A 26,471-nucleotide genomic window follows, 5' to 3' on the forward strand; every position below is an offset into this window, starting at 1 on the left:
ATGATGGACAGATGCTCTTTTATGATGGACAGATGCACTTTTATAATGGATAGATGCACTTTTATAATGGATAGATGCACTTTTATAATGGATGGATGCACTTTTATATATTTTAAAACAGAAACAGCCATTCACTGCCATTATAAAGCTTCGATTAGGGAGGACATTATTAATATAACTCCGATTGTGTTCGTCTGAAAGAAGAATGTCATACACACCTAGGATGACTTGAGGTGACCTAGGGTGAGTAAATAGGCTAATTTTAATCTTTGGGTGAACTAACCCTTTAAGAGAGCTCTCGAGAAGGTGATGCTTTCTTCAGAACAACGAGGAAAAAAGTGAAATGTACAATATTACGCTGTGGACTGTAGTGAAGCAAAAGTAAAAGTTTTCCAAAATACAAAATACTCTGATAAAATACAGATACTTAAAATGTACTTAAGCACAGTTCAAATACTTAGTGTCCACCACTGACAAGCAGCCCTGTTTGTGTGCCTGACTGTGAAGAAGAAGTCAGAGCAGATCATATGTGAGGGCATTAGTTGGGATGCTGACTGTGAAGAAAGCAGACAGCAGGACAGCTCACTAGGTTATGAAACAGCGCTAATGACTCAAAGCTCCACCTAATTGTGTGAGTCATGAGAAGGCAGAGATGCCAGCTACACAAAACCTGATTTATAAAATGTAAAGGTCACACGGGATGACGTTGTACTGCAGTAGTGTGTGTGCGTGAGAGAAATATCAGGAGACAAATGTGTATAATGACATGGGTATGACACAGGTGTGTGTATTGGGAAGTGGCAGTGTGTGTGTGTGTGTGTGGGGGGGGGGATAGGTTTAGGGGCAGTGTAAGGGGATAGAAAATATGGTTTGTGTTGTGTAGTATAAAAACCATTACACCTATGGAATGTCCACACATTTCACAAAAACAAACGTGTGTGTGTGTGTGTGTGTGTGTGTGTGTGTGATGGGTAGGTTTAAGGGCAGTGTGTGTGTGCTAGTGTGTGATGGGTAGGTTTAAGGGCAGTGTGTGTGTGCGCGCGTGTGTTGGGTAGGTTTAGGGGCAGTGTAGGGGGATAGAAAATACGGTTTGTACAGTATGAAAACCATTACACCTATGGAATGTCCCCACATTTCACAAAAACAACTTGTGTGTGTGTGTGTGTGTGGTTTTCACTCACCCATTCTTCTGTGATCAGACTTGCTGCTTTACTGGCACGACTTTGGTTTCGGCACGCTAGGATCACATGGGCGCCATGAAGAGCGAAAGATCGCGCCGTCTCGAAACCTGCAGATGGGGCGTGGGTGGGTGGAAGAGGGATTGTGGGAGAAGAGAAATGGCAAGACTGAGATAAGTCACTCGACTGATATCTGGCTGTTATTTGCGGCGGCTGAACCCGAGCAGAGGGTGGACGGGTTCCCCATATCTTGGATTCATTCTCCATCAGACAGAAAGCCAAAGGCACTTTTTTAAGATACTCAATCAAGACCCTTTTTAAGTGATGAAAATGATAAAGTCAAAGCAAAGAAACTCCAATAGCTTTACTACTGATAATGAAATGAAACCGGACTCAGGACAAGACCTTGAGGCACCTCAATGACACAAATGTCTATCGTAAGCACATTCACACTCCAAAAAAATCTGTACTAATCTAAATATCTTTCAAAAGATACATTACATGAAAATCTAAATTGTGTAACAATGACTTACAGTATTATCAGAAAATATATCTTGAATAAGATCTTACTTTATTAGGAAATTGGGTTACACTTTTTTAATTGTTACAGTGTAATTATATATTTAGTAAGTACGTGTACACTGTAAAAAAATATTTTAAAAATAAGTTACCTGGTTGCCTTAACATTTTATTTGAGTTAAAACAATGAACATTTTTGAGAACTGACAACCTTTATTCAAATATTATTAAAATAGTTTGAAAGCATATTGTGTAATTGTGTGTTTTATGTGTGATGATGCAGTGAAACATGCCAAATTGTGCTGTTTTCATGATTTATCACGTTTTATGTGGTTCAGATACAATAATATTTTGAGTTTCTACACTGTAAAAAAATGTTTAGAAATAAGTTACCTGGTTGCCTTAAAATTGAGTTCATTGAAATTAATATTTTGAGTTAATACAATGAACATTTTTTGAGATTCGACAACCTTTATTAAAATATTATTAAAAGATTTAGTACGCATATTGGGTAATTGTGTGTGTTTTATTTCTGATGACGCAGTGAACATGCCAAATAGTGCTATTTTGATGATTTATCACATGTTTTATGTGGTTCAGATACAATAATATTTTGAGTTTCTATTTATTAAACAAATTTCCTTCAGTGTATCAACTCAAATTTTTAATTTCAATGAACTCAAAATTGAGGCAACCAGGGTACTTAATTTTTTAAGTTAAACCAACAATATTTTTTATAGGGTTATGGTAGAATTAGGGTTTGGTTGAGGGTTGCATGTAATTATGCATAATTTACTGTTATTACATGTAACAGTAAAATCAAGTGTTACCGAAAATGCTGTCATTTTGTTATAAGCATGAGCCTCACCAAGTTTAGTTATAAACAAGAAAAAGGGGTTAAAAAACTAAATCAAAACGATACATATCTTTAAAAATAAGTTATAATATCTTGAGCAATTTTGGTTCTCAAGTACATTAATAAAGCTTTTTGCTTGTAAACTGGTTAAGCAATCCGATTTTTTTGCAAGAATAAATGACTAAAGGGAGACATAAAATCATAATGTGTCATTTGTCAGGACCAACTTCAGCTAAACCCATGATCCTAAAGCACTTCAAAGCCGGAGTGATAAGATCCTCCATTTGAGACACTTCCTATCAGCTTCTCAAATGTTCAGAAATCTCCGCTCTAAATGGGTCAGTCAAACCCAAAAGGTAGAAACAATGATCTAAATATACGCCGTATGGGAAGGCAGAAACACAAAACATTCGCTTCACCGAAAAAGGTTATATTTAGGGGGGACTTGGGGTATTGTTTTGGCTGGTTTTGCTGACCTGCCGTTTTGCATTGTGCCTTTGATTACACCAAGTGTGTTTAAAGTTTCTCTTAAGCTGGCATCAGCACTTTATTACCCGGAGTGGGCACCAGTCATAAAGGTACATGTGTCTCAGAATAGATACCGCGAGAAAAAGCCTCAAGTTCATAACAATGGCTCGGGTTTGCAAGCCCGACATTAATAATCAAGTAAAAAAAATCAGACGGAATTTCAGATGGGGGCGAACGGTGTGTTTTGCCATCATACGGAGGACACAAAGGTCAAACCTCTAACTCTGCACTGTCCCACAACCCCAGGGGTCAGGAAACTGCTGTCCTGAGCTCGTGGCTTTCTTTAACCCATAATCATCTTTCTGCTGGCCATGTGCTCATTAAAGGAGTACTTCAGCGCTGGGAAGATGAATCTGTATTTAAACTGGGTCCTCAATGTAGTAGAAATGTGAAATTATTTTTTAATTTGGTGCCTTCTAGACTGAGAAAAGAGAAAAAATGTATTTTTGTCTCATGGGGATGAAAGACTACAATTCCCAGAATGCTTCGCTAAGCTCATTTACTCAAGTACTGTACTAAAGTTCACTGTTTGAGTATCTGTGCTTTACTGGAGTATTATTTTTTCTGTAAACTTCTGACTTTAACTTCACTACATTTGAAAGACAAATATCGTCCTTTTTACTCCTCTACATTTCTATCAAGGTCCTCGAAGTCGAAAGTCGTTTCTGTCGCAGCTTTGAAAGTCAGTGATGATTTTTTTCTTCTTTAAAAGGTGTTGGGGTTTCTGCAGAAAGCCTTTCAGGAATCACTCTTGTAGAGTCTCGTGAAGTTCAATGATTTCACAGCATTTATTAAACACTGATTTATAGTTTAGAGCACAATGGAAGAAGACGGATGTCCAAATGCTCATTTAGTGGAGTATTCACAGAAACAAAGTTGATTCTGTCTTCAGTGAAGGTGAACAGTGTGAGAATATCAGATGTGTATCAGTGTATTGGATCCGTGCATTCGGCCTTAAAGTGACAGCAGCTTTATAAAGAGCTTTGTAACTTTAGTATTTAAATAAGTTTAAGTTAGTCGTCTGCTAGTGTGTCAGATGGAGCGTCACTGACTGGCTTAAACCATGATGGCATAATGTGCATTTATACAACTATAATACAATAATGCGGCGACATTAAAGAGGAAATTTACTTTTGATACTTAAGTACTTCTGAAAACAAATACTTCTGTACTTTTACTCAAGTAAAAATCAGTTTTTACAACTTTCACTTGTAACGGAGTAATAATTGACCAGCAGTACTTTAACTTTAACTCATGTAATGAAGTTGTGTACTTTGTCCAGCTCTGCTCAATTAAATCCACAGTTTGATTACAGCCGAAGCCCACTTTTCAAGCTGCTGTTGTCGTAATCTCCTATTACTGTAAAACAGGCACAAAGACCGAAATAAATGGGCTTTCTGCATCTCCCGTGATGCTGAAGCGCTGGTGTAAGAGTGTTAGAAGCCAGCAGGTGGACTCAAAGTGTGTGTGTGTGTGTGTGGACGCATGGCCGCTTTACCGGCTGGCCTGCCTGTGAAATAACCCTTGGCCATTCTGCTTGTAAAACATATTACACTGTCATGGCTCAGAAAAGACCTGACAGGCCAACACGGCTCACACAGAGAGGCATGACTCTGCCGCTCCGATGCTGGGAATTATGGGTATCAGTGGATATTAAAGTTGACAGCTGTCACTGATTGTGAGTTTTTTCACTTTTCTCACTGAAGTTCCTGCCCCATTCTTTCCAAAAGACATCCCTTCCAATGATCTTCCCACCTTTTTTATGGACAGGAAAGTAAGCCGGCATGTACTTATATTTCACCCCTAAATTAAATTACATTTAATGATTAGTAACATTTAATGTAATAAAGGAAAAATATTACATTACTAATTAGAACAATTTAAATGGTAAAGCTTGTCTGTTTGATCGGACCCCACGGGCCAGCCTTCGCTCCCCACGTGCATCAATGAGCCTTGGCCGCCCATGACCCTGTGGCCGGTTCTCCACTGTTCCTTCCTTGGAGCACTTTTGATAGATACTGACCACTGCAGACCGGGAACAGCCCACAAGAGCTGCAGTTTTGGAGATGCTCTGACCCAGTCGTCTAGCCGTCACAATCTGGCCAAACTCGCTCAAATCCTTACGCTTGCCCATTTCTCCTGCTTCTAACACATCAACAAAATGTTCACTTGCTGCCTAATATATCCCACCCACTAACAGGAGCCGTGATGAAGAGATCATCAGTGTTAGTCACTTCACCGGTCATAATGCTATGCTTGACTGGTGTACAGTAACATTTAATGAAATAAAGAAGTTAATAATACACAGTGATATTATTAACCTTTAATGCCTTTAATAATTAATGTTCAATGCCTTTAATAATGCTTTTATTTGTGTAAAACCATACAAATAAAATGTATTAACAAAACGGAGCAACTAGCAGTAACTGAAAGAAAATGTTACGCTTAATAAATCCTAAAACTCTAGTAATATTCCCTCTAAAACAGAAGAAAATTCATTACTGTAATTACAATATAACAGTGAATATCTTTGAAAATATTTATTTTCAATAATTCTGGCCTATATTTCACCCCTAAATAAAAAATAGACAACAATTATTATATAAAGACCATTATTAGTACACGATCTTTATAACAAACAAATCACAATAAACTGTAGAAATATTTACTGTAATTAAGGCAAAATTTTACACTAATGTAATACGTTTCATGCACTGTAAAACCCAACAAGTTACGGTAACTCAAACCATTTGAGGAAACCGATTGCTTCAAACCAATTAAGTTTTAAAACCATTAAGTATGAGTACTGAAAACTCATATACATTGAGTTAAATTAACTCATATTTTAGTGTTGTTTAAGTGTTAAAACTTATATTTTAGTGTAGTGTTGATCAATTATTAAGAGTAAACTGAACTTAAAGATTTTAAGTTAATTTTATTAATTCAGTTTGAATTCAGGTAACAAATCTAACTAAGTCTTAACAACTACATGGTTACTTAAATGGTTTTAGGAAACAGATTGCGGCAAATGGTTTAAGTTCATCAAACTCAAAGTGATTAAGTTACATAAGACTAAGCACAAGCTAACATTGGTACAAAATGAAGACAGAACAGGAGGGTATTTTTAAGTAATTTATTGAAATATAACATTTACATCATAAATACAGTATGCCATATGTGCACAAATATAACTAGACAAAAAATATTAGACTTTTTCACCAAATAAAACAGCACAAACATGTTTAAAAAAGTCATAACATTTAAATAACAAAACATATAAAATAAAAAAAATTATGTAAAAAGGTACGTTTCCTCAAAAAGCAAAAGCACTGTATGATCTTTAATGTACTCTAAGTGTATTGCACTGACCGAAGACTTGGCAGACATCACCACCTCATCTTTAAAGACAATCAAAGCATCCAGTGGGTTTAAAGGTAACGTTCCCTCTTCCTCCTCGACAGTAAGGATGGTGACTGTTGGCTTCTGCACCTGGTCAAGCTCCTTTTTCTATATGCATTGGAAAAAAAGTTTGTGTCACCACATATAAAAATAACCCTTGTCAGGGCAGACACCATATTTCAATTTTCATAAATAAAAAAAACGTTGTTATAAGGAACGGATTATTGTTGATTTAATTGAGCGTGTGCTTATTTAAAACCCTGTAGTTCAATTTTGTAAAGATGTTAAGTTGTTTGTCAGCAAGGTTTAATTGGGGGAAAAACATTTTCAGGGGTGTATCAGCCGAATGTTCTAGACCTTGAATTGAATGACGAATTGAATTGAATTGAATTCAAGCGATAATGCACACATTGCAAAACATTTGTTTTTCATGTCAGTATGTCATAAATAGAAAGAGGCAACAGTTTACTGTCAAAGATTTGTCGCTCACATCACGCCGCATCCAGTGTAGACAACATAACGGACTATAAGGGGCTCTTTTGTCCTGTCGCGCTGCTCACATCCGGTGTAGACAAAGTGAAACAAGACAGATTTGATTAACAAATTTTAAATGGATAATGGCAAGACATCCTTGGTGTAAATTACGTTCTTCTTTCAGATTAATATAATCAGAGCGGTATTAATAAATGTCCTGGTTAATCCAAGCATTATAATGGCAGTAAATGGCTGTCCAAAATTTGAAGCCAAAAAAGTGCATCTATTCATTATAAAAGTAATCCACATGACTCTGGAGGGTTAATAAAGTACTTCCGAAGTGAATCGATGGGTTTATATAAGAAAAATATCCATATTTAACCCGTTATAAAATAAGAAAATAACTAGTTTCCGGCACAACGATGACGTCGGATAAAGCGTAAAAAAGCATAACAGCCACGGCGTTGACGGCGGACGCAGCGTAAAAAACATAAATGATGTGACGATGATGTCGGGGGCTTGCACAAGCGTTTTGAATCACGAGAGGATATTTTTCTTACACAAACCCATCGATTTAATTCAGAAGGCCTTTATTATTCCCCCGGAGCCGTGTGGAGCACTTTTAAAATGGATGGATGCACTTTTTTGGGCTACAAATTTTGGGCTGCCATTCACTGCCATTATAAAGCTTGGATGAGCCAGGACACGTATTAATATAACTCTGATTGTATTCGTCTGAAAGAAGAATGTCATTTACACCAAGGAGGACTTGAGGGGGGGAGTAAATCAGGGTGAACGATTCCTTTAAGCTTGAGCTGAGATTGGTTTATTATGTGTCAAATAAGCTTTTGCTGTGCTCAATGTATATGCTAATGAAAGCCTAAATTAAACGTTTTGAAGACTAGATTTTCAATGGACAGATTAATAAAATTCTTATGTGTTTGGAACAATATGAGGGTTGGTAATTTATGAATCATGACTGAATTTGTATTGGCAAGTGGACTATACATTTAAGACAACTTGAATGATCAACTATCAGTCACTGTAACCACACCATGCATTTATGCTGGTGGCAGCTGAAAGGTTAACATGTTGCTAAATAAATGTAATGTAGTTTTGACATGTGTCCTACCTTGTGTCTTGAAAACATCTCCTGACTCTTCCTTTTAAATAGTAACAGACCTGCCAGGATCGTAGTTTTTTTTATGATTCATGACAAGACTTCTTTCAACCACTGCAAATCTAGCATTGCCAATTACCTTACACCTTTACAAACCCAAGGCAACTTCAGGATAACTGCCAGTGAAAATATAACACACGAAATGTTTCTGTTTATATTAGGAAAGCCGACGATAACAACAACTTTCAAGACTTGACCAGTATTCTCCTGAAGCAATACAACATGACTTTGAATGATAGACAGACTGGACTTTGGACTTTAAGCCTTTTAAAAAAATCATATTGCTTCAGAAGACTTACAAGTTGTGCTAAAAGACATTTATGGTCATAATTACGTTTGCAAAAATAGCAATTAATTCAAAAATTAAAATTGAAGAACAAACTTATATTTGTATGAACATTATGTAACTATTCATAACGTTATCATTTGCATTTTGCACAGTAACGTTACAAAATTCCATTGATTTGTTCAATGTTAATTCTAACTTACTTACTCATAGAATTGTAGCCACGTTGCTGCCATTGCACCTTCGTCTTTGCTCTGAAAAGATTTAAAAGCATGGCAACAATGTGTTAGTGTGAGTTTCAAATGAGAAAACGTCATGAGAAACAAATAACAGTTTAACATTTTATCTAACGTTAGCAAAACAGGATCTAAAATGCTCCTCAAGTCACTTTGTTCACCCCGGAGCTTCAGCTGCTTTAGTCAAATTAACTAGCATCACATATGATAGAGGAAACTCGAATTCGATTAACAATACATTTAAAACGGTTGTAATATAAGGAATGCGTGAGTTTGCATTAACGTTACCTTTTGCTTTAACGTAAGTTAGTTAACGTCACTGTGGCACGAGACGAGAGACATGGAAAGATGGCCAACTGTCTCAAAAGCCAGCGTTTATCTGTCCGACTGTGAGAAAGCACAAACATATATTTTTTAATTCCCCGCTGACAAACTGCAGTGTAAAACAGCATAACGTTAATTAACTCCAAACGTGTACATTACCGTTGATAACACTGGTGCAATAGCGCATTTGCTCCTAATGTTAGATTGTTTGCTGGCTAACTTTACACACAACATTACTGAGCTGGTTAATCTTCGGATAAACATAAAAGAGGTACGAAAATAACACTGAAAACGTTCAAACATGAGCGAAATATGAATAAATAAGTTTGAAACGCTTACCTTTTGTTTTTCTTGACTGTAGCGCGAGCCGTCCTGCTGTGACTGGACTGAAGGAGGGAAAATGGTGCGGTTTTTGTTACCTCGGAAACTCACTGGGATGATACTTTGACATGACTAAATGTAATGACTTTAAAAGAGCTTAATGTAAGACTGTAGGCTTAATATGAGGTAGATTAATGTATATACTATTGTTTATTTATTTATTTTATCAGCTTTTAGTTATTTAATTGGCCATAGATGTAAAATACTAGATTAAATAAATATCTGTAACTTAAACCATTAGAGTTAAAAAGTTTTAGTAACTTATTTAGATTGAGGTTTGCTTACAATAATACATTTTTGAGTTAACATCACACATATTTGTTAAGTTGAATTAACTTTTTTGGTAACATTAAGTAAAATGAACTTATTTCATTTAGTGAATTTCACTGTTAGGTTTTACAGTGTGTATTTCAGTAATATTTCTATAGCTATGTGATGCAATAGTCATGGTATTGAATTCATTTATTGAGTGCCTTGTGAGTTGCTTTGTCTTGTTACATTTTATTTCTATGATTTGATATAAATAAATAGTTAAATGTAATGTAATAAAGTAAAATATTACATTGATGTAACTAAATAAATACAATTATTTAAATTGTGAAATTAGGTATTGATGTTCATGATGCTTTTGTTTATGTATTTATGTAGAATCATACATCTGATTTTTTTTTACTCTTAATAAAAACATCTAGTAATAGTCACTGTAACAGAAAAAAACAATACATTAATGAAATAACAATAATTATCTTTGAAAATAGTAATAAAAAATGAAAAGTAGAAAAATATGGAAGGTTTACAGTAGTTTGGGGGTGCAAAAAAATCTTAGTAGTCTTATAAATAGGCATTATTTTCTTCAATTTGAGGTTTTGAAGCGGAGTGTGTCCTGGAATGAGAACAGCACTTCACACGAGTTTCCCAACACACACACACACACACAGATATGTAAAAAGCCTTGATTGATAGTCTGGCCTTCCTCCTCTATGCAAACGAAGCGAGTTTGACAGTGTGCCGGCGTGTTTCTGAGCCACAGACAGTCGGGACGATAGCGTGGATTAAAATGAACTTTAATTAGATTATGTTTTAATCTGATTTTCATTAAAAGGTAACTAGGAGGCCTAATTGTGAGGCGAGCGCTAAGGAGTATTACCCATTAAAACTCAAAATTGGAGTCGGATAAGAACTCCTCTCTGACAAACCAAGCATGGAATTCAATTTTATGACACCTTATTAGGAGTAATGGAGAAGGCCGCGTGTCTGCGCGAGGGGCTTCCTTCCTGAGAAAGTCACCAACATACAAACAAGAAGAGCTTTCCCTGCCAGCAAACCAGCGGACAAAACACAGATCCACCAGCACATCCATCAGCCGTATTAATGGAGAAAGAGCAGCCTTAGTGTTGATCAAAAGAGCAGCTCGCAGTCACCTTGGAGAAATCGTGGCGCTTGTTCAGCTTGAAGTGTGAATTAATCAACACTGTTGTTTTTTGTAATGGAGAACAAATTAGAACATGTTTAACGACAACCACGACCCGTCATGTATTATTTATGGAAAATAAGAGGGGCTTGACATTAATTTGGACGTAATGACTCCGCATGTTCGTCAAAGAGCCGCGCGCGTCCAGCTAAATTAGCATGACATTTCACTGAAAAAGGAAAAAAAATGACCAAACTCGTCTCCTAAAGGCCCACTGAAGTGCCTTGAAACGCGCCGCATTATTCAATGTGTTGAAGTCATTTCTCCTGAAACGGCTCCAGCTGTTAGAAGCTCCTCCCCTTTTTTGAACCAGCCAATAGCGTTGCGTTAATAATATCACTGTTTGACTAGAGCCGTTCTGTTTGGTAAAGCCAGTTTCCTCTAACCGTTTATCATCATAATCTCCTCCATATCGCTTTGAAATGCAGAATTAAAATGCTTCAGATATGTTTTGATTTCTGCGCCGAATCTGCGCTGTGCTTTCGTGTCTGCAGTCTAAATTTATACCAGAGCTGTTGGTGTGTGTGTGTGTGTGTGTATGTATGTGTGCCCTTTTTTATATTACATTGTGGGGACCAGCCAGCGGTCCCCTCTTTTCAAAAGGCTTATAAATCATACAGGTGTTTTTTTTTGAGAAAGTAAAAATGCAGAATGTTTCCTGTGATGGGTAGGTTTAGGGGCAGTGTGTGTGTGTGTGTGTGTGTGTGTGTGTGTGTGTGTGTGTGTGTGTGTGTGTGTGTGTGTGATGGGTAGGTTTAGGGACAGTGTAGGGGGATACAATGTACAGTTTGTACGGTATAAAAACCATTACGTCTATGGAGAGCCCCCACAAAGATAGTGAACCAGATGTGTGTGAGTGTCTGTGTGTGTAAATATGCTTTCAGTTGAGGCGAATGAAGTCTGGTTATTTACACTAAATCATTTCACCATGTAGAAATTAGTAAATGTGTGAACAACTGACCGATTTCAGCCGTAGCTACAGCAGTGCACTGCAAAAAATGCTCCTTATTTAGTATTTTTTTCATTTCCAGTCCAAATATCTAAAAATTCCTAAATCAAGATGCATTTACTAGATAAGTAAAATGACATGATATTTTTTTCTTGTTTTCTGGGGAAAAATATAAAAAATAAATGAGTTTTTTCTTAAAACAAGCAAACGTATCTGCCAATGGGGTCAAAATCTATAACTTGTTTTAACGGAAGCGAGAGGCTGTAAGTTTTGAATGCTTATATCTCCTAAAAGCAAATTATGTCATTGTTTTGGAACACACCGGCTTATTCAAACAGTCATACTAAAAGCTTAAAAAAAAAAAAAAAAAAAAAAAAACTTCAATTTTGTTTTCAGTGGGCCTTTAAACACCAAGTTAAATGACCACATCATGTTTAGGCAAGCACGCTGAGGTCTTTGAACTAACCCCCTGAACCTCAAGTGTCCCGCGTGTTAGGCGTGAAGCACATTTGAAGACGGGATGTTCCAGGGATGACCTCCGGGGTCACTTGATGGTTTTATTGTTTTGCTAAGTTCTTCTCCAGGTCACATCCTGGTCTTTCTTCGTGGCTGGAGCGAACGCATGGGAATCAAGCCAAGATAAGCACAAAGAGCGGATAGATTAACGCTGTAATTCACCCACACGATTCCCGTTGATCTCCTCTGTCACCACTGCCCTAAATTATCGGGTCATGCTTTTTTCTGCTTTATCAGACAGATTTAAAGTGTAGAATTGACATAACATTGTTTTAGATGGAAATAAAAAGGCAGAGAGTGAGATTGTGAGATGTCGTGGGCCAGAATCGAACCTGAAACCTCCAAATGAGCACCGCAGCTCAGCATTTCATGCGTCAACCACTGCACCGCGACTCCATCCTGTACTATCCTCCTTATTCTGCAACTTATCCTCATCTCTTAATGAGTCATGGGTGTGTTTTGGGCATAACAATGCTCCTGAACACACCTGGTTTAGACCAGACGCCCATGGGGGAACACACACACACACACACACACACACTTTTATGGGGGAGCAGATGTGCCTGTGCATTTGATATTTAAACACTGTGGAGATGGACGTGAACATGAGAACTGCATCTGGCTGAAACTAGCAAACACACTCGCGTCGCTCCGGGTGTGTGATATGGCCCATACTGTTAATTGAATGACAACCTTGATCGTTCTGATATTCGAGAAAAAAACTGCACTTGTGTCAGATTGCTTAAATACATAATTTGATATAAATCAAAACTCATCAGGGGAAACTGGTTGTTTAAATCTTGACTTTTGGAGGCATAGCAATCCCACAGTGAAAGCCTGCACAGCTCGATAATGTCCACTCACATATCATTAAAATAACAATTATGATATTATCGTAGACGATAGACATCGCACAATCCCTAGGTGGGGCAACCAGTTTATCTTACCAATGGCAGATCTGGTGACCATATATGGTCATGAATCATCAAAAGGGGTGGGACCAGAGAGCAGCAGGTGAGCTGAAGTATACACTCACCTAAATAATTATTAGGAACACCACACTAATACGGTGTTTGACCCCCTTTCGCCTTCAGAACTCCCTTAATTCTCCGTGGCATTGATTCAACAAGCTGCTGAAAGCATTCTTTAGAAATGTTGGCCCATATTGATAGGAGAGCATCTTGCAGTTGATGGAGATTTGTGGGATGCACATCCAGGGCACGAAGCTCCCGTTCCACCACATCCCAAAGATGCTCTATTGGGTTGAGATCTGGTGACTGTGGCGGCCATTTTAGTACAGTCAAGAAAATTTTAAATTATTTGAGCTTTGTGACATGGTGCATTATCCTGCTGGAATTAGCCATCAGAGGAAGGGTACATGGTGGTCATAAAGGGATTGACATGGTCAGAAACAATGCTCAGGTAGGCCGTGGCATTTAAACAATGCCCAATCGGCACTTAGGGGCCTAAAGTGTGCCAAGAAAACATCCCCACACCATTACACCACCACCACCAGCCTGCACAGTGGTAACAAGGCATGATGGATCCATGTTCTCATTCTGTTTACGCCAAATTCTGACTCTACCATCTGAATGTCTCAACAGAAATCGAGACTCGTCCAACCAGGCAACATTTCTCCAGTCTTCTGTCCAATTTTGGTGAGCTTGTGCAAATTGTCGCCTCTTTTTCCTATGTGTAGTGGAGATGAGTGGTACCCGGTGGGGTCTTCTGCTGTTGTAGCCCATCCGCCTCAAGGTTGTGTGTGTTGTGGCTTCACCAATGCTTTGCTGCATACCTCGGTTGTAACGAGTGGTTATTTCAGTCAAAGTTGCTCTTCTATCAGCTTGAATCAGTCGGCCCATTCTCCTCTGACCTCGAGCATCAACAAGGCATTTTCTCCCACAGGACTGCTGCATACTGGATGCTCTTCCCTTTTCACGCCATTCTTTGTAAACCCTAGAAATGGTTGTGTGTGTAAATCCCAGTAACTGAGCAGATTGTGAAATACTCAGACCGGCCCGTCTGGCACCAACAACCATGCCACGCTCAAATTGCTTAAATCACCTTTCTTTCCGATTCTGACATTCAGTTTGGAGTTCAGGAGATTGTCTTGACCAGGACCACACCCCTAAATGCACTGAAGCAGCTGCCATGTGATTGGTTGATCAGATAATTGCATTAATGAGAAATTGAACAGGTGTTCCTAATAATCCTTTAGGTGAGTGTATATTTGGGGTTAAAACAGGGAGTGTGGTGCTTCCATCAGTCTGCAGGGAGCCTTAATTTACACCATTAATAACCCCCATCTTCATCTGGGACTGGGGGAGATGTTGTCACGGGCCAAAGTGAAATGTATGGTTTGTAATTACAGGAGTGTGAGGAGCGCGTTCCACCTGACCAGCCCCACACCGCTGCTCTTGCCCCCGGCTGCCCTCTGCTGCCCTTGCCTCACACACACCAGCTTTGACCCCCAAGCGGCCTCGGCTAAATCCCAACGTCATTTTTCATTGTGCCGCAGGCTTACAACGGTCACGCCGTCCCCACGGCAACCCCTCACGCCAGAAAGCCGCGAATCTGACCGGGAACGCCGTTAATGCCATTGTTATATATCCATACATAGTCTGTTTGTGTGTGTGTGTGTGTGTGTGTGAGTGTGAGTGAGTGTGAGTGTGAGTGTGAGTGTGAGAGAGAGAGAGAAGCAAAGAGTCATCATGCAACTTTAATATCTCTGCACTTGGAACAATAGTAAAAGCAAAGCGATCCATAAACCACTTGAGTTCACATTCAAGCGCTCCGAACCGTTTTAAGAAGCTTCCCTCCTTTAAAAGCCAGTAAAAGGCCTTAAACACACACACACACACACACACGGGTGGTACTGAGGGCGTAATCATTATCGAACCTTTTATCCCCAGCTGTAATTCTCTTGCATGTTACATCAGTTTTTTCCGTGCTTTGTGAATTTCATCCAAGGTTAATAATGCTCAATAATTTGACTAACCAACCATACCTGGTGTTCATTACAGAGCCGATAAACAGATTCATCAAAACGGGACATGAAACACACATTAAAAGCCTCAGATTCCATTTCCTCTGACACTCAATATCAATAACAGGCTCCACAGGCACACCGAAGATTAAAGAGCCACGCGATCGGGGTTTGCACTTGTGGATAGTCCTCAATACTTCATAAAAGAGAGTATGAGAGATATTCTGAATACAGTACCTCAACTATATTATTATTAATAATAATACATGTTAATAAGAGGTTTTACTGCCTAATATTGTTGTGGAAACAATTATACACCATATAATGTTAGGGGTGAAAAATCTTTCAGTTCATCAAATAATTCAGAATAAAATGCATGAGTTATGTGTATAAAGCGGTTTCAACACTGATGATAATCATAAATGTTTCTTGAGCATTAATCATCATATGAGGAAGATTTCTGTAGGATGATGTGACACTGAAGTAATGGCTTTTTAATTATTTATTTTAAAATAAAAGTGTTTAATTAAATAAATGCAGCCTTTGTAAGAATAAGATACTTCTTTAAAAAAACACATATAGGGCCCTATCTTGCACCCAGCGCAATTGACTTTGTACACCGCCGCATGTGTCATTCCTATTTTACACCCACGCAAAGCGCGCTTTTCCCTCCACAGAAGCACGTCGCTAAACTAGTGAATGAACTTGCGCTCCCTGGGCGGTTCAGCGCAAAAAAGGAGGCGTGTTCCGGCGCAAACAATCCCTGGAGCTATTTTGCGGTTCCATTAAACAATTGTGCCACTGACTAGAAAAAACCCAGTCTAAAGTCAGCGGCGTGTTGTTCATTATGCTATTTTAAGGGCGCATGCTTGACCATAATGTATAGCGGGCACAACGCGCATACACTTTGCTCATGTAATCTACACAGATGCAGCAGTTATTTTTGCAAATCATAAATTGTTACACTAAAAAAATATTAACACATGAGATGACGGAAATCATTGTGGTGTGATATGAAGATGTGAAACAATAGGCATAAATCTAGCTTACAAATTATTCAGGCTGTGAACCGCTCCTGGCGTGCGCCTGGTAAATACGCCATAATAATAGCGATCCATAAGGGAACTTGCGCAGCTGCTTTTAAAGGGAATGCTGGATGACGCTCTGATTGGTTTATTCACGTTACGCCCAAACCACACCTATGAATAATGAAGCTACTTCAGACCAACCCATTTTAGATTTGCGCCGGGCGCAAGAGCCATTTATCCCGCCGGGAAAATGAGACACCCCTCGCTGCAGCCTGTAGCACGATGACGTTGCTGGATCAGATCCAATACGTACTGGATGGTGGATCGTTATGGCAATGTCATTCATACCGATCTCTGAGTTAATTTATCATGCGTATGTGCTAGTCTTAATGTATGATCATTATTGTATATAGATGATGTTCTAAACTGTGTAGTTGTAGTACTGATAAATAGTATTAAGTAATTATTGATTAATAAATCATCTTTTCATAAATGTAATGCTTAAATTATCCTAGTTTCGATGTAGTTTAGCTGTACATGCATGCAAAACAGTTAATTTTGATATATTCTGATCATACTTGCTGTTGAGTGGAAGGAAAAATTAGTCAAGTAGCCTAATTGTCTCTGTAATTTTAATCCTCAATGCAACACGATCTGTAAAGAACTTTAAAATACCAGTAGCCTACACATTCATGGGAAAATGCAAAACGTGTGTCCTGATGGCGTGGGCATGTTATTAATCATTATTTTTGCGCGAGCGGTTTGAGTATTTATCTATCCAGCAAAACTCTCCTGTGCTTTCAATGATGTCCCCAAAACTCTTCTGCGCATGCGTATATGACGTCATCGAACTGTGAATGAAACCACCGCGCATGCGCGTCCAGTACGCGTTGGATCTGATCCAGTACGTCATCGTGCTGCAGGCTGCAGCGAGGACTTCTTGGGGAAAATGGCAACAGCACCGAGACCCGCCCACAAAGTTACTTGCGCTTCGCGCTTTGACACTTGCGTTTCAGATTGTTAAAATAGGGTCCATAATGAAAATATAATTATTAGTGCCGTAAATCCATAAAAAATAAAATAAAAAAAAACATTAAATCACAAATTGTTCTGTAATTAATCATGATTAATCTCCCTAAAATTTAATTTTATGCTATAATAATTTCACATTTAATCTGCAAATGAATGTAGAAACAGTATATTTTATATATTTGTTTATTGGCCTCACTGATACTAATACTGCTACTGACGTCTCTATGAAACTGATTTAGTCTTAATTTTAGCCATTATAGGCATTCAGCATTTTAGTGTAATTAAATGCTATCAATCTTAACTTTTTCAGGAATGTTCAGGTATGTCTAATATCGAGGATATATCCAGAAATCAAGTCTTCACTGCATACATTATAAATGAAACACAAACGAATCCTCATTAAAGCCACAGAAGTGACCTGGGTCCTATACCATGAAGCCGGTTTAGCTGGATAGCCAGATATGTTTAAGCTAAGTTTGTGCCAATCCTGGGTTTTAGGTACCATTAAAGTGGTTTGGCTTTTAGCTGTGTTCATCGCCACAGTAACTTATGCTCCATGGCTAACCTGCTCCAGGGCAGGTTATGTTCTGGATACGATCTCAAACTGAAATTGGACCAATCAGCTGTGAGTAAAGTGACACACCTCCGATGCAGTAAAGCCACTCCCTCTGTTTCTGCTCCAAATTAAAGGTCATTACATAGCAAATCGTTTTTGAAAGACTAAAACATCTGGCTTTTAACAATGCTTATTTATAATAATAATAATTTTGAATGATTTAGATATAATTTATGTAATTATTATACCCTTAATCAATTACATATTTATCATTTTAGTAAATTAATAATAGTCACTTTGTTAAAATTAATATTAATAGCCTATATAGTCATACAAATAAGCTTTAAAATCAATAAACAAAGCTATTTAAAAAAATCTATTAAAAAGCTGACTGAGCTTAAACGTTCAATTCTCTCTCTATAACTCTCTTCATAACTTTTACTTGCATTGACGTATAATATTTTTTCTTTTAGTTGTCTTCTTTCATAAATAGCTATTTTCTTCTTGCTGTGTAAATTGGTTTAAATTCTTTATATCATTGATATATCATATGATTATTATATAATCATGTAATATTCTGCAGAAGAGCGAAATGAATCTTGCTGCTTCTCTCGTGAGAAGTGAATCTCGGTGATCCACAGCGTGTGATTGGCTGTTCACTGCTGATGTCACAGCGTGTGATTGGCTGTTCATTGCTGATGTCACCTGAACTCAGGATTAAAGCCTGAGTTGACAGAGAAAGCTGATGATCAGCATCATGGCACCAACAAAGCCTGAATAGATTGGTTTGGTTTTGTCAACTCAAAACTAATCATGTAACCCTGAGTTTGTTAATCTACCAACATGGTACAGGCTCCAGGTCAAGAGCAGAGAGTGATTTTCTCTTTGTCTTGTGTTGTTTGATCATCATTAATGACAGACAGCAGCAGGTTTATTAGGCTCCTGTCACTTTAGGAGCTGACACACATTTTCTAACAACTCTTTATGGTCATTTAAGACTTCATTTAACTCATTTTAAACCGTTCTGGTGAAGATACTCGACAAAACGGGCATTTTGGCATAATTGTGTGTGTTTTTGTCAGTTCAAGCACTGTCTGAAGCAGCTTTCTGAGTGCGTGTGTGTGTGTGGAGATTCTGCACTCACTGCGTTGTGTCGTGTCACATGTGAATGTTTTAAAATCTTTGCATGAATAACAGCGTGATCTAGCCTGACAAGCCAGACCCACATCAAGATGTTTGGTCTGGAAACTCACCATTGACGGCTCAATCCGAGGGGCGGATAAACGGTTGTCTTTCAAACTCCCTCTGCACGCGATAGGATAGCGCTACACCAACCAGAGCAACGAAGGTGAAGCAGAGCTCGTTGATAGATTAAACATTCGCCGTATCCGGTCGGCTAAACTCAGAACACATCTTTCCTTCTTAAGAATGACTTCAGTGCCGTTCTTTGTTCTTTTCTCAGAGAAAAGCTCAACTCCAAGTCTTCCAGAGTCGCTGTCAAAGCTGATTCGACAGACCGCCGTTCGCCAGTTTCTGTGTTTACTAGAAGCACACAAACGCAACTCGGCTGTTGTCATTATAGCCCCATCCCCCCCACCGACTCTATACATGATGTGATTGGCCCATCCAGATTGAGAGGAATACAGCTCAGAAGGGTATTGAGAGTTCCTAGACGACACTTGCGGGCAGATTAAATTTGCTGCCGCTAGGGTGCGTCTAGATTTCTAGGCTAAGCGTGATCATATAATGCAAGCCAAAGGATGACAGGAAAATATGAATACTGATTTAATTGCGTTAAATATTTTCAAAGGTGCAATGTGTACATTTTAGTGACATCTAGTGGTGAGGTTGTGAATTGCACACACTCACGCCTCCCTTTCAATGCATATAGAGAAGCTACGGTGGCCAAGACAGGACAAAGATGTGGCCGTCTGAGACAGCAGAGAGTAGCTAGCACTCTGTAGAGATGTTTGTCTCTTTGGGGCCACCGTGGTGGCGCAAAATGGCGACTTCACTGTAAGGGTGTGTGAAGATAGAAATGGCTCATTCTAAGGTAATAAAAACACAACTGTCTTCATACTCCACTGAAAATATAGTTATGTATATTGTAATGCATTTCTGTCAATAGATCCTCATATATATTACACACTGCACCTTTAATACATTAAACTGGGAAAAAATAATTGCATGCGTTAACATGTTCATTTTAACAGCTCTAATATTTAATAAAACAATCATTTTTATATGGTTGAATGAAACAACCCGTTGTATCATCATTGGTTGATTGGGAAGTGCTGCTCATCTTGACTCAATCACAGCCAATCAGAAGATAGTCAATGCTTTATGGGAAGTTATGCAGAGACTCTGGACCAATGACAACTGACAGCGGGCGGAGCTAAAGTACGCGAGTGTGTACATCAGATTCACGGGTGACCTGATGCTCGAGTGTTAGATCTGAAGGAGTTCACCACAAAACACAGACTGTACGCTTTATCTAGAGAAAGAGGAAGCACAGAAGGACTTCAGTCTCGCTTTAGCTGAGCGGATGAGATGGAGAGAGGCCAGAGACACGACCCTGGTGTGAGGGCACAGAAACACAGTCATACGGCCATCAAAATTCAATTAAACTGGAAACACACAGCGGCCATGGCATTTATCAAGGCACATAAAACTGAAGATTTCCCGTCAGTACGGCTTGTTATTCATCCCCTGTGCCACCTTATGCTCTCCATTTCCTGTTCTGACACCGAGCTTTCTGCAAAACAAAACAAGGATATGAGTTTGGGAGCCAGCTCTCGGACACGGACGAGATGTTATATTATATAATGCTGCGAATGGCATTACTTAGACATGTCACAACAACGCCGGTGCTTGTAGAAGTGACGGTATTATCTATATGCAAATTCAAACTAATATTTGTGCTTCCTTTTCATTTCAAGTTCAATTTATTTATTTATATTAGGGCTGTCAATAGATTACATTTTTTTATCGTGCACCTGTTTTGTACGATTAATCACGATTAATCACATGCTTATTATGAAATTAAACAGTCTCCATTTATCTTACATATTTATTTTGTCATAATTTGCTATAACTAAAGTAACCATTACACAAAACTGTATTTTCTGCAAGCTTCAAGGATCATTGGAGACTCCAAAAGGAAACCAAACAACCAAATATAAGAGGTCCATATAATCATATTATATATATATATCCATATTATATAATAAATTTATATATACATATATACACATATATACATATACATATATACATACACATACACATATACATATATATATATATATATATATATATATATATATAAATTTATTATATAATAGAATTATATGGACCTCTTATATTATATGGACCCCAGATTAAAACATAAGCATGTTTAAGTTTGAAAATAAATAGCCTATTAAGTCTTTAAGTATCCAGTATTGGTGCTGTGATGAACAACATTGAGATTACAAAAAACAATGGCTGTTTTAAATATTTTCACTAGCGCAGTTGCTTTTGTTTGCGGGGTTTCCGGGGCAATCGCAGCATTCAATTTATTAACGCGTGTTAACGCACCGGTTAACATTAATATTCTAAACCAAAAGTGCAGTTATTGCCTATAAGCTACCATATTATTCTGTTTAACCCTAGACACCAGGTCCAAAGAAAAGTCTGTTTACATTGAGCACATTCTCTGCAGTCCGAGCGCGATGCGCGAATACACTGAAGCTCACTCTCGCTCATATCTGAGGTAAATCATTGACACATCACCACTTACAGTACATGTGTTACATTGAACTAAATGCATTACAATAAGCTAAAACGAATGCACAGGTTACTTTTCTGAACAAGAGCGCTCCCGAGTGCTTGTTCGCGTGAATCGCGGCACAATTCGGCGTGCACACGCAATATACCGGCAGTTCAATAGAGAGCGCGTCTCTTAAAGGGGCCGCACTATATTCCTACACGTGGAATATGGACCTCATCCGGGTATGGTGTGTTACTGCTGCACTCACAGGTCCGCATGACAGCTCTCACATCACCAGTGTTTCACACAAACTGTGCCCTGTTCTGAACTAAACTGCCAGTAATACTACCTTTATTTATATTCTTAAAATGAGAGAAATAACTGCTTATTCTGAATTTTTAAGCTTAGGCTTAAGAGACATGAACAAGTTCTGTGATAAACATCTATGACCTTTGATACATATCTAGTCTTCATGCTGTATTACTGAAGTATGGTTTCATTAATAATAAACATACATTTGCATAAAGCATGCATATTTGTCCATATACCCATGTTGATTAGAGTATTAAAAACTTAATTCAAACTTAATTTAAGATACATTTACAACATATAAAATCTGCTATTAAATTGCGATTAATCGCGAGTTAACTCATGACAATCAAGCGATTAATCGCGATTAAATATTTTAATCGTTTGACAGCCCATATATTATATATATATATATATATATATATATATATATATATATATATATATATATATATATATATATATATATATATATATGGGCTGTCAAACGATTAAAATATTTAATCGCGATTAATCGCTTGATTGTCATGAGTTAACTCGCGATTAATCACAATTTAATATATATATATAAAAATGGTAAAAATAAATGTTTGAATGTTTGTTTTGATCTTTTAGGTTTAAAGGTGACTAACAGAATCAAAACAGGTTTCCCTGAACACTCCCCCCAGCCGCCATTGGTCAGCCTAACCAATAACCACGCCCCCAAACTCACGCTATTGGTCGAACCAGAGTTGCTATGTCAGATTACTCAGACAATAAAAGCAATGTTCTGAAAGCGCAAAGACACCACATTTAAACTCCTCAGTGTAACAACGTATTTAGGAAGAAAATATTATTTAGATGTAAATACAAAAAGCCTTTATGAAAAGACCTTTAAATAAGTAGTTTTTTCAGCGTGTGTGAATAACAGTGGCCTGCCTCATCCATTAGAACTGATGAACTGAAAATAGCAAGAGAATAAATATAGAAGGCCATAAACGTACACATGCATCCACGTCTGCGGCGCCGAGACTCAGAGAGACAAACACAGGCCCGTAAGAGCAGCGTGACGCCACACAGCATCCATCAGCATCTCCAGATACACCTGCTCTACCAGAATAACCTCAACACACACACACCAGACCTGCCATCAGCCACGCCACAGATTTATCATTCATTTATGACTGCCTGCTGGGAGAAGAAGAGGAGAAAAACAACATAACCTGGGCAGATCTGGGAGGTCTCAGATGCTTAGGTGCGACGTTGTGCTTATTTCTCGACAGTAAAAATATGAAAAGTGCGATGATGCATCGGCAGGAAGAAATGCTAGAAAAAAAATATTCCTGCTTAGAGAATCAAGAATAAACAAAATTATGTGATTCACCTATTTTTATCAAATACGGCTGGAAAGATTTATATTAAACAGACAATTCATGTGGGAATGTGACAGTCACTAACGCACTTGATAGAAAAATAAATAAATGAAAGTGAAATTAAAAATGAAGAAATACATTCAAACACTTTTTTAACTACTAAAAATATGACAAAAGTGGGACAAAAAAAAAAAACATTAAAATTTGAATATCTCAGATTTTTCTTTATTTTGTACTTTACAATAAAAATTAAAAATTCATCCGTACGTGTTTAATTATCTAACAATCACAGAAAAAAGATACATAAAGAAAATTAATTAATAATTGTATAAAATATATATAATTATTAGGTATATATAAATACACACACATGCATGATGTATATATTTAACAAACTTTTATTGTAGATGCAATTAATCAATATATATATATATATATATATATATATATATGAATAAAATATAAAATATTAATATTAAAAGGGACAAATATTAAAATAAATCAATAAAACACAATAATATGAGTAATTTGTTTGTGTAATTCAGTGTGTGAGTGTGTGTAAACAGCAGGTCTCAGGTCAGTGTGAGTGAAGTGAGCGGCGCTCGAGACGGTAAATAACTTTTAGTTGGTTCAATAGAGGAGAATTAAGGAAAGCGGCCGAGTCGCTAATGGGAATGAATGGGAGGCATCAGCCGGGGTCAAACACGCACTGCAGGATCAATGTACGCAGGGTGCAGGTGCAAACACACACACACACACACACACACACACACAGTGGATCCGTTTCCATTACACAGGCAGGACACACTGATGAAACACAGCGAGAATCGCTCTAATAAAAGCACAATCACACTCCGACTGTAATGAGCGGACACTGACACTCACACATTAAACACTTCATGCTTTCACATCCGCGACATAACTATCAGCACACAATTAAGATGACTGAACACATTCATAATGAGCACCTATCCTACACACACAACTATTGTTTGGTGATGTGCTGTTAAATATACTCATAAATCTAGAGTATAATTCACAATTATAGCAAGCAATTAATACATTAATAATCCAGGCATTCAACAGGAAGAGGCCATTTGGGTTAAATAGATACAATATAAAAGTTTATAATAACAAATTAATGACTGTATGTGCAAATCTGACCTACTGCCAGTTTAAAAAAGAAATAACTGTAATATATGGACCAAATTAACAGTCATACAGCATAATGATAGTCACGTAATAACGTCATATTCAGCTAAAACATAATTTTCATATTTGTGCGGAGCTCCTCTGCCCTCTAGTGTTCATCACTGCTAACATCACGACAGCATGAGAGTTCATCATCAATATGATTATGGAATATGTTTATATATTTCATAGGAAGGCCAAGCCATTATTTTTAAGCAGTCTGGTTTAGTTTTAATAACTGAATGACATGATGATGGCTGCAGATTAAAACCACATGAATCTCAAAACTCAGAAGTGTTATTTTTATAGCATTCTGATTCTTGTATTATTACCAGGGTTGCTATTGATAAATAACAAATGAACTGAAAACAGGCGGAAATAAAATATTAAAAGGAAACCGTATTTCTGTTAGCTGCCAGGTTTTTAAAAGCAAGAACTAAATTTACTCAAACACGGCTAAATATAATAATGAGGCTGACAAAAGCATAAAAAAATACTAAAACTGGACATATCAAAATAAAAGCTTTTTTACTATTATGTTAATATATAGTAACGTGTGATTTATTTCTGAGATCAAAGCTGAATTTATCATCATTACTCCAGTCTGCAGTGTCACATGATCCTTCAGTAATCACTCTCAGATGAGGATCTGATCATCAACACACATTTATTACATTATTGGCTAGATCTAGTTTAAAAAGTGCACTCATGACGGATGATATCATGGAATTAATTAACATTTTGGAAAGATATTGGCACCTCTAAAATCAAAAAACACAATATAAAATAAAGGACTACATATTAAATAGTACATTGTATATACCCTCCCTCCTTTTTAATTAATTAATTTATTATTATTATTAGAAATAATATTATTTGAATTTCTTTTAATTATCTTATTTACTTTTTAATTATGTTTCATAAGTTAATTGTGTTTGTTTTATTTTTTCATATGAAAAAGTATCTAATTATGTATTTATAGGTGGTTATTGTTCTAATTATGGGTTGATGAGTTATCACAGAAGAAAAAATAAAGAAAAATAATACTTATTGGGAGGAAAATATGTCTAATGGAAATGTCTACTTGTGTAATTGTGTTAAATATTTTTTAATTAAAAGTATAAAAAAGAATCATAATGATAATTAATGTAGAAAACAGTTCATATTTCTGTGGAAACAGGATTCTTAGAAAGTTCATTTATCTGAAATAGCATCTTATGAAACATTAACATCCACTTAATGCATCCCTGCTAAATTAAAGTATTAATAAAAACAAAATCGTGAATGGTTTACACTGTATAAAATCAGCCACAGTGGCACGACTTCTGAAAAAACCCTAAAAATATCAATATAATCCACCAATGAAACTGACTGGAGTAAATGTAGGGGGAAAGGTCAGTAATAACACCGATGTGAGGACTCTTATCATAACAGTGCTGAAGTATTACATCGCTTTGATAATTCTTCAGATTGAAATATTAGAACAACAGTTATTAAATATTCACACTAATGTGTATTTGAGACATTAACAGCTGCTCAAGGCATCATCACATCTGCTGACGGAGAGGGCAGATCAATGGTGCTGTAGCGCCACCTGCTGGACGGACACTGAACTCACAGCCTGAACTCTCTCAGCCCTTTCCCACAAAGGCAGCGCTGGTGCTGGTTCAGAGCCAGAGCCTTTCCAGAGAGGGAAAGGTTCTGTCGGTGCTACGCATTGGGAACCCCAAACAGGTTCAATATGGAAGTATAGTTGAGTATACTCAGATTATTTATCTTATTTTAAGCAAAAACTCTCTTCATTTTGAGTTATTTGTTCCCAAAACAAGACACTTACTTTTGCTTGTCTAGTAAATGCTTCTTATTTTAAGAATTTCTAGATGTTTGGACTAGAAACAAGACAAAAAAAGAAAAGTAAGAAAAGCATTTTTTTTGCAGTGAGATCCGCCATTTTTTAAATAGCAGCTAA

The 26,471-nt window shown here is 37.3% G+C and overlaps 1 protein-coding gene and 1 long non-coding RNA gene across 2 annotated transcripts in view; both read right to left on the bottom strand.

Annotated features, from left to right (window-relative positions):
• Positions 1 to 26,471, bottom strand: part of wwox (WW domain containing oxidoreductase) — a 250,812-nt gene that overhangs the window by 220,488 nt on the left and 3,853 nt on the right. Inside the window, exon 5 of the mRNA XM_067437062.1 lies at positions 1,182 to 1,288. Coding sequence (XP_067293163.1) covers positions 1,182 to 1,288 — 107 coding nt within the window. The remainder of the gene's footprint in view (positions 1 to 1,181; positions 1,289 to 26,471) is intronic.
• Positions 6,304 to 9,669, bottom strand: LOC137065102 (uncharacterized). The gene is made up of 4 exons (XR_010901594.1): positions 9,320 to 9,669; positions 8,945 to 9,043; positions 8,628 to 8,674; positions 6,304 to 6,588 (listed from the first exon to the last, which is right to left on the bottom strand). It is a non-coding gene; the product is annotated as an uncharacterized lncRNA (long non-coding RNA).

Source organism: Pseudorasbora parva, chromosome 25 (genome assembly GCF_024679245.1).
Source record: "Pseudorasbora parva isolate DD20220531a chromosome 25, ASM2467924v1, whole genome shotgun sequence".
In the NCBI taxonomy this organism is placed as follows: domain Eukaryota; kingdom Metazoa; phylum Chordata; class Actinopteri; order Cypriniformes; family Gobionidae; genus Pseudorasbora; species Pseudorasbora parva.